The sequence below is a fragment of the Limulus polyphemus genome, unplaced genomic scaffold, assembly GCF_000517525.1.
Source record: "Limulus polyphemus unplaced genomic scaffold, Limulus_polyphemus-2.1.2 Scaffold219, whole genome shotgun sequence".
Lineage (NCBI taxonomy): Eukaryota > Metazoa > Arthropoda > Merostomata > Xiphosura > Limulidae > Limulus > Limulus polyphemus.
Window position 1 is genome coordinate 782,987 of NW_013665829.1, and position 9,161 is coordinate 792,147.

At 30.6% G+C, this 9,161-nt stretch overlaps 1 protein-coding gene across 3 annotated transcripts in view; it reads right to left on the bottom strand.

Annotated features, from left to right (window-relative positions):
* The window catches only part of LOC106478515 (protein transport protein Sec24A-like), a 55,684-nt gene that overhangs the window by 6,717 nt on the left and 39,806 nt on the right, over positions 1-9,161 (bottom strand). For all 3 annotated transcript variants that reach the window (XM_022382132.1, XM_013939064.2, XM_022382131.1), the window contains exons 17-23: positions 7,953-8,111; positions 6,626-6,799; positions 3,914-4,024; positions 2,964-3,139; positions 2,580-2,717; positions 1,994-2,194; positions 825-928 (exon numbers count right to left, since the gene is read on the bottom strand). In XM_022382132.1, the coding sequence (XP_022237840.1) occupies positions 825-928; positions 1,994-2,194; positions 2,580-2,717; positions 2,964-3,139; positions 3,914-4,024; positions 6,626-6,799; positions 7,953-8,111 (1,063 nt within the window). The remainder of the gene's footprint in view (positions 1-824; positions 929-1,993; positions 2,195-2,579; positions 2,718-2,963; positions 3,140-3,913; positions 4,025-6,625; positions 6,800-7,952; positions 8,112-9,161) is intronic.

Sequence of the window (9,161 nt, forward strand, 5' to 3'; positions counted from 1 at the left end):
AAACCTTTGTAATGGAGAATGAAGCAAAAGTTGATGACGATATAATCATTGAGATATCTGAATAAGCTGAAAGAGAGTTTTGAGTTTTATTTCCTTGAAGAAATGAAAAATATCCAAGAGAAAAAATGGATTATGAACCCCTTTCAGCCTGACATAACGAGTGGGATATCGACAAAAGCTGAGGAAGAACTTTTTGATTTATCTGAGGACGCTTCATTAGAAATAAACTTTAACAGCAGAAAACTGATACAGTTCTGGGTGTCTGTTCGAAAACCATACCCAATCCTTTCCACTGAAGCTTTGAAGGTACTTCTCCCTTTCTCATCTTCATATCATTGTGAAGTTGGATTTTCGGCAATGGTAGGAATCAAAAACAAATTCCGAAATAAACTTCAATTGTCAAATTCCTTACGCCTGAAACTAACCCACATTGATGTTGATGTCAATGTCATTCTTGACAGTAACAAGAAACAAGCACATCCTTCACACATGCCTCATTATTAATCCATTAGATAGTATTTATAAGTTCTGGAAATGTTATTGAAAATACGTAAGTATTTTTAAATGTAATTGAAATACGTGAATAAGAATAAATAATATTTTTTATATTCTTTCATATGTTTTTGCCCAGTAAATTTGAGTGGATCGCCATAAACTGTGGTCATGAATAGTGGGTCGTGATTCTAAAAAGTTTGGGAACCCCTGACCTAGGGTAATGTTGTTTTTGTTTTACAAAAAAATCTACAAGGTAAGTGCAAATTAAAATTCTCTTCAAGGTTGGTCTTTACAGGACTCTTAAAACTAAAATATACAGGCAATCATACCTCAGAATTAGTAGAGGAGTATGGAAGGGCCGTTGGGAAAGAAGCCAAGATATGAAATTTCTAAGCCTAAGTGATTCTGGTGTGTCCAGCTCAGGTAGTTCAGTCTGCAAAAATATATTCAACGTTCATTATACTTGCTAATGCACATAGAATCAAAAATGTAAACAAAATACACTTACAACAACATGATAAATTAAACACTTTAGGAAGAGAGATCTTTCTTCATGAAAAGTAGATTAAGAATGAAGTTATCCTCAATTCAGCCCTAAAAAAAAAAAAGACTACTTCATAAAAATACTTCAATTATTGGATTTCTTTAAATGTGAAAAAATTCAATACTTAGACACAGTTTTTTTACACCAAATGACTGTATGTAGTATATTAGCTTTGTATTTGACATCTAGCAAAAAGAAAATCTTAAAAAGACTTGCACCTTAGGTATGAAATTAGAAACAATTAACATGGTCAAAACAGAGGAGTACAATATTTGCACGAGTTTTAATTTTAAGACATTTCTTAAAAATCTTAAGATTGTTCTGTAAAATGACACACTCCACAAGTTTTGTAATTTTATTTTTTTACTGGATAATTTTGTAATGTGTTTTTTTCTCCTGGTACTTCTTTATTAAGAATTACTAAAAATATGTTTACCAAAAAATTTTGATCAACTGAGAATACCATTTGATGAAATTTACTAATGTTTAGATATGAATAAGCCAAAATCATTATGTTAACTTGAAAACCAACAGAAAATAAAAGTATAATACAACAGCATCTCCACATTTTCAATGAATATTTATATAAAACAAACAGAACAAAACCGACAAGTGTTGTACATACAGAGCAGGCACTAATGTCTAAGTAACAGTAGATGAAAGGTACAGAATGTTTCCTAGTTGAAAATATGCCTACTTAAGTAAGATACCACCTAGTGTTAGCTTTTATTCAGACTTACATAGCCTATTCTCTAACTTGCAGCTCTGAGTGTGAATTCTGAAAACTTTAAGGGAATGTTTCACATAAATGTAACATTATACTTATGATGTTAGAAAAACACGAAGGTTCAAGAAGTCTTGATAGAAATGTATAAAACCATATAACCCGAGCACTTTTGAAAGGTGGACTTTTTTTCTCTACTTCTTCAATAAATCATTAAAAACATAACTTACCATTCCCTCTGGGATTGCTCTGAATGTTGATATTCCCAAGACAGTAGAACAGAAGTGATCACTAATGCCCCTTCCCAGATACAGATACATCAAAACTACCGTATCAAGAAGGTATGCTCCTGTAGGATCTATTTTTTCAAAAGTTAGCTGTAGGATAGGAGGCTGTGGCACTGTTTTTCCTTCATCAATTTGCAGGGACTTCTAAGGTTAAAAAATATCAAACATTTTTCAAACAACTACTTAAGTAATTTTCAGACAAAACTTCCTTATTAAGAAATAAAATTGAACTAAACAACAACAGAATAATATGACACTCAAATGTACACAATAAAATATTAAGGAATAATATTTGATAATACTGCAAACCAAAACACTGTAATCATATCAATATAAATAAAACCATGCTTCCCTACCTTTAACACTTACAAAATTTTGCCGAAAAAATGTATTCAAATACAAAGAAAATTTTTAACATATTTGTTGGTTTCTTTCAAACAACATACCATCTAACTTCAGAATATGAATAAATTACGACCACACATTACAAGGATCAAGGAATTAGTGATGTAAAGGACAGTCTCCTTACATTATCATCTAATGCATGCACTGGATACATTCGTGGGTAGATATATGTCATCAGATAAGACAGGGGCATAGACTTCATCTGTTCCATTGCAAACACTCTTTCATCCAACTTCGTGCTGATGCCTACTCGAAATGCAACCTGTAACAAAATTTAACAGACCTCTAGTTTGTAAATTACTTCAGTAATATAATTTCACATTCAACACATTATTTTCATGTTATCTATACCCGTTTAAAAGTACATTATTATTCCTAGTAATGTTTACATGGTACTTTTTGTTTTCTGATGCGAAAAGGAGCTATTTGAACATTTAAAAACAAATTAAAAACTAAAAATTTTTGTTCTATTTCTAACCGAGTTACAAATTTTTTAAACTTTACTTACACTTTTCAATAATCCCAATACAAAAAGAGGCAATAACTGTGCACAGCAGGGTACCATAAGTGCTCCTGCTGTCTGACCAGCTGCTATTGTATTATGGTAAGTACTTATCAGATCACAGCAGGCGTTGATCATAGCATCTCGAGCATCTCTAAGTGACGTTATACTTTTGTCAACCGCTAGACAGAAAAGTAAATACTGGTAGGTTAAAAACAAAATCAATTTATTTTTTATCTTACATAAGTAAATATGTATTTCATTTGTACCTTATATAAGCTATAAAGAAAAAAATACTGCATAAACATGACATTCATACTATCAATGTATTTATTATAAGAAATGGGAAAAAACTTTCTCCGATTTTTTGTTTGATTTAGTAGAGGAACAGCATCTTTTGAAGTACATTATTCTGAGTTATTCCTAAGACATTGAATAAATGACCCCATTTGAAAGGAAGTTTAAAAAATTACATATCTTCTTGATGGGAATCCCTAACCATCATATTAACAGCATTCAGATCATTGTCATACTTTTACTACATAAACAGAATGTAAAGAAAAAAATACATGTACTATTAATGATGAAACTTGCTGTTACAATTCCAAAACCAATTTGGATCTTCTTAGGGTCACTAATCTTATAAAAGTTATGCTTACTCTTACTATTTTGATATTTTGGCACTATAGTGTTTCTTTACTACAATAAATAAAAAAACTGGAAATTACTCTACAGGTAAAACAGGTCTCAAACAGTACTTTACTGCTGTTGTCTTCTAAATCTGTTCAAAGAACAAATTGTTATTACAAATCTCTTAAGCCAAAAAAACATATCTAGAAGAAAGAACACATACACATAAATTGGTGTAAATTGGCTACAGTAATACATAAACATTAAAATTTTAAATTACAATTTTTAAATATATGCATTTTTTACATATGATCTAATCAACTCACCCATCTTTGCCAAGAGACAAATTATGCTTTCCTGGTCAGCACTTCCAAGCACTTCTGTCACAACTGCTACAACTGGAAGACTCAATGTATGAACTCTGATTCTTCTTTCACCTGATAATTAGTCACAGCACTAGATTACAAAGTATTCCAAATAATTAATTACAACACAAATTCGGGTGTTTAAATAATACAGTATCACAAAGTATAACCTGCTGAGACAACAGGATATTCTTGTTACACAATACATTACCATATCATCTGCTCAGACAGTGTGGTATTATACACTACACAATACATTATGACACCACTAGCTCAGACAATGCAGTGTCATTTGTTACAAACACAGTACAACTCTGTCTGTTCAGACAGTGTAGCGTTACGTGTTATTTGATACAGTATCAAATCACCTATTCAAACAAAGTGGATTATATGTCAAATAACAAAGTGATAAGTCACCTACTCAGACAACATGAGGTTGTATTTTAAACAAAATAATACTGCACCACCACCTAATACAAAACAAGGTTGTAAGTTACATCAGTGGATCCCAACTGGTGATCCACAGAGATTTCAGCCAGTAAGCAAGACAGTTGAAAAAAAAAATGCTTTAAGATACAGCTGCTGAAGTATATTAATTTGTAATGTAATTTTAAAGTATTTTAAAAATATAAAATTGTACAAAGCAGTCTGTGAAATTTTAAGACCAAGTCTAACTGGTCCTCTGTTGGAAAAAAGCTGGGAACCACTGCATTAAACAATATAATGCTATAACAAATGCTCACTGATAACACATTAAATGGTAAGATGTAACAGCATATTATCTAATTTGACCATATATACAAAACTATATCTGCCTGGAATGAAAAATATTGCAAAGACAACGATCTAAGCAATATACCAAATGATCATAATTTGTTTAAAAAAAACTGTACAGAGATAGCATTTAGTACTGTAAATAAAAATGCTAAAAGTATCTGAAGAGTGTTATTTTAACCTTTACTTAATACATTAAAAATAACTTAGAAATGACATACTTTTCCATGATGTGTATCAAAACTTGTTACCAACAGACCTTAACACTTGTAAGTTGTTGTTACCAACTAACCTTTACTAAAAATCAAATATGAAGCCAAATCTATTATTTGATTAAACACTTGCCACTTAGTTATACCAGTTTCAGGTACCATCTCTCATTACAAACCCTGGACACTATCAAACCACTTTACTATCAATGTATTTTAATGAAATTATATTAATCAAGTATGTTATAATTCAAAGTTTTATATTATCTGTTTCATTCCTTTATTTCAAAAGAAACCTCTAAAACAATAATTAAATATTTCAGTCTGTTGTCAACTGACAATCTTGTGATTCAAAATACCTGAACTTTAGATATGATATACAAGAAACAAGTGTGTGTGTAATGTAGACGTGTTCTTGCAGATGTTCAAAGTACTTGTATATGGCTTGTTTACAAGTAACTCGAGTGAAATTCCAAGAACTTGTGTCTGAGGAAAACATTGTAAAAATTCTTTCAGTTCTATATAAGCCATGCCTATTTCCAAAGTAGAAGCTCTGTTGCTAAGCGACAGTTTTAAGTTGAATGTCAAGCTTATAACCAATAAAAAGAGCTGATATTCTGTTGGAAAGTTGCCAAATTAACAGTAAATGTAGACATATATATATATCCATTTACAAATGAAGTGAAATAAAGCTTAGTCCATTGTTAAGAGCGGGGTCCCTAGCACTTGGTTATTTTTCTCGCCTTATACATATTAATTTGATAGACAGTTAAGTTGCATTTAAGTCTTACTTTTATATTTTAGTTATGCATTATTTATGTTTAAAACTTATACTTGAAAGGTTTTTAATTATTTTTTAAATCTATTCTGATTTTTCCTCAATCAACAGGCATTCATAAAGTTAGCAAGTGCAACCACCATTTTGTTGTGGGTTAAAAAGTTTCTTCTGGTGATAACGTTATATCGCCTGCAGGCACCTGTTGATGTGTGTCAACTTAAATAATCAAAAATAAAGCAAATGAAATGAAAATAAAACATTAAAAATAAACTAAGTGAAAATGTAAAGACATCAAATTATACAAATGACCCCAAAAAGATATTTTAAGATTATTCAATGAAGAGATAAAAGGTATATATATATATATTTCTTAATTTTTAACATTTCATTGTACTGTACGTTGATGACAATAGTTGGAGTTAGTGATGTTGTAGAGAAAATAGCAAATAAAATATAAACATTTACCTTAAAAAAACTTTTGATATTCATTTAGAAGGTTGTACAAATTATGAAAGTGAAATGTGAAAATTGTAAGGTAAAAAAATAGTATTTTTTATACTTAACATGAAAATCACCTTGCTGGTAAACTATTTGGAAACTGAGCGCAAATAACTACATTAAATAACGATATTTTTGATAGAAATGGTAGAAAAAATCCAAATTAAATATTTTATTTTTACTCAAACTAAATACTTTTATCAAAGTTCTTATCAAGTTTTAAACAATTTTATCCACTGGTTTTATTATATGAAAAGAAATTTAATGAGAGTTACGTAACATGCTTAAGTCTGAAGCACATCATCATAATCGAGTTAAAAAGGTTATTATCAAAGTACTCTTATGCAATGTGTGTCAAAAGTTATTAACAACATCCTTTTATCTGATATGTATCAAACGTTATTACTAACATACCTTTGGTTGATGTATAAAGAACGGCAGCTTGAAAACAAACATTTTTGTAATCGGTCAAGCTCTCTTCTATGGCTACCTGCATACCATAACCTGCATCAGGATTCACATTAGGAAGACACAACAAATCTGTGGATCTAACAAAGAAATTACCATGGAACGTATGGAGAGACAAACCTGTGTCAAAAGAGAGATAAAAACGAATATAACATAAAAATTTAACTATAGGTTAGTACAGTAAGTCAGGATCTAATATGTGACAAACACTCATTTAGAATAAATGACTTTACATTTGAGGTTCATCTTAAAACCCATTCACAGTACATTTTCTGGATATACTATTTATTTGTATTTTCCATTTAATACAAGCTACATAACTATATTGAGCATTTACAACATAAATTATGGTAAACAGTTACTTGATACACTCACACATGTAAAATTGGGGTTCACATTCATAGATGTACAGCATATCTTACTGTGCTATGTTGCTAAAATTTTACGTTTTTTTTTATATATGAGAATCCTAAAAACTGTATTACTTCTTCCAGGGCTTGATAATTTCATTAAAAACCTGGCATCCTGAAAGTTACCGGAATTGAACTGTAATTGTATCCAACCAATTTTAAAGTGTTCCCAAAAAATGTATATATAAAAATTCACCAATAGCTAAATAATAATGTTTATTACATAAAACATTATTAAAAACAAAGTAACTACACTAAATCCATTGAGTTTGGTTTTCATTTTAAAACCCATCATGCAGAATTCTGGAATGCAAGCACAAAAGAAATCACACTTAGGCCTACAGTCTACAATGTGTAAAATGACATCACATGAGATCTCATTCTTAGGTAGCCTAGGAACATTAATAAACAGTAGTCTAAATGTGACACAGAGCAAAAAATAATGAATGTCAAACAATCATTTATAATTTACTGATTTTAAATTTTATTTCTTTCTTTAACTAAAATAACTTTATATTAATATATTCAATTATGTGGTGAATTTTAAAATTTAGTGGTCCAAGATGATGCAATAGTGTGCCCAAGCTTTCAACTAGTGATATTTGAATAGCAATCATAAGAAACGTGTGTGGAATTAAAATATTAAGACAATAACTTCATTTTGTTACTTAGCTCTATTCTATGTGAACTTGTTATTGATTGAGAGCAATGTGGTGTTTTTTTTCAAACTCAAGTTTCAGGTTACAACAACATTAAATTTATAGTTATTTTTTTTACACGCAACACAATATTTTCGTTTCCATCTTTAAAGATAATAGCTTATTGAAAACTCTAACAGATATGCTTTCACTTTGAAAACTTACCTCTTGCACACCTTATTCTCATTACTGCCTCGAACCCAATCTTTCTGGTAAGATAACGTCGCAAGTCTTTCTGGTATTTTTCAGTCACAAGTTTATTCATTGTGGCATGGAAGCTAGGATAATAATTAACACTACCGGCAGAAAACTTAGACATGCAAGCTGAAAAAAAAATGAAAACAATATAATTTTCTACTGACCTTCTAAACATTCTTGCTATATGTGCTAAATTTATTCAGCTCAAAATAACATATATATCTTTCAAATATTTAAATAAAGCTGAGGTGCCCATCTTCTGTCTGGGTTATGAACATAAAAAATGTAGAGATACATGCAATGATAAATAACACAAAAATCCTAACTTTCATGCAATATAGTTATAACATAACATATATTATTATAGTATTCATTATTAACTCACCAAAAGTTTTGTATGAGCTATAAAAACTCTATGTATATACTTAAAACATGGTAAACACTATACAATGATCAGAGTGACTTTGTAGGAAGAAGTAGCGGTCAAAGAAGTGATGATAGGGGTGCTTTCTGTTACCCACTTTCAACACCCAGCTCCTAATGTCCATCCACAATGTTTCACATGATTAGTTAATTGACCACAGAAGTGTCTTATAGGCCAAAGTTGAAAGGTCATCGGTAAAAGTGGGAAGTGAGTATAACTCAAGAAACAGCTTTTGATATCAGCCTTATGGTGGCTGTTGGAGTAGAAACATCAGCTGATTTATGTATTACTGCAATGGTGGCAGTCATTTTTTTCATTGCATTCCTCCATAGTGAGTGCTAGCACACACTGTGAGAAATATAAGATGTTTGTGTGCCTTCCCCCACACTGTGTATGTTGTGTTATGTAAAATGTAATGAAGTTTGCTTTTTTTTGTGTAAGGATGTGGCACCATCTATGAATGTAGTTAACGTTAACTTATATCAAAGATAACAAATGTTCAATAACAGCAATAATGGGGGTGTGTGGAAGAAACTGCAAAACCCCATTAACCTGCCCCCCAAACTACCATCCCACAAAATTTGGTTGAGATTGGCCCAGTGACCTAGGAGTAGTTAGATAATGGACAAAAAGACACACAGATTTTTGTGCTTTATATATACATATATATAGATGATGATGTCATAATAGAAAAAATTATAACTTGCTTAACAATATCAAATGATCCTTCTGAAACTACTGTTTTCTATCTT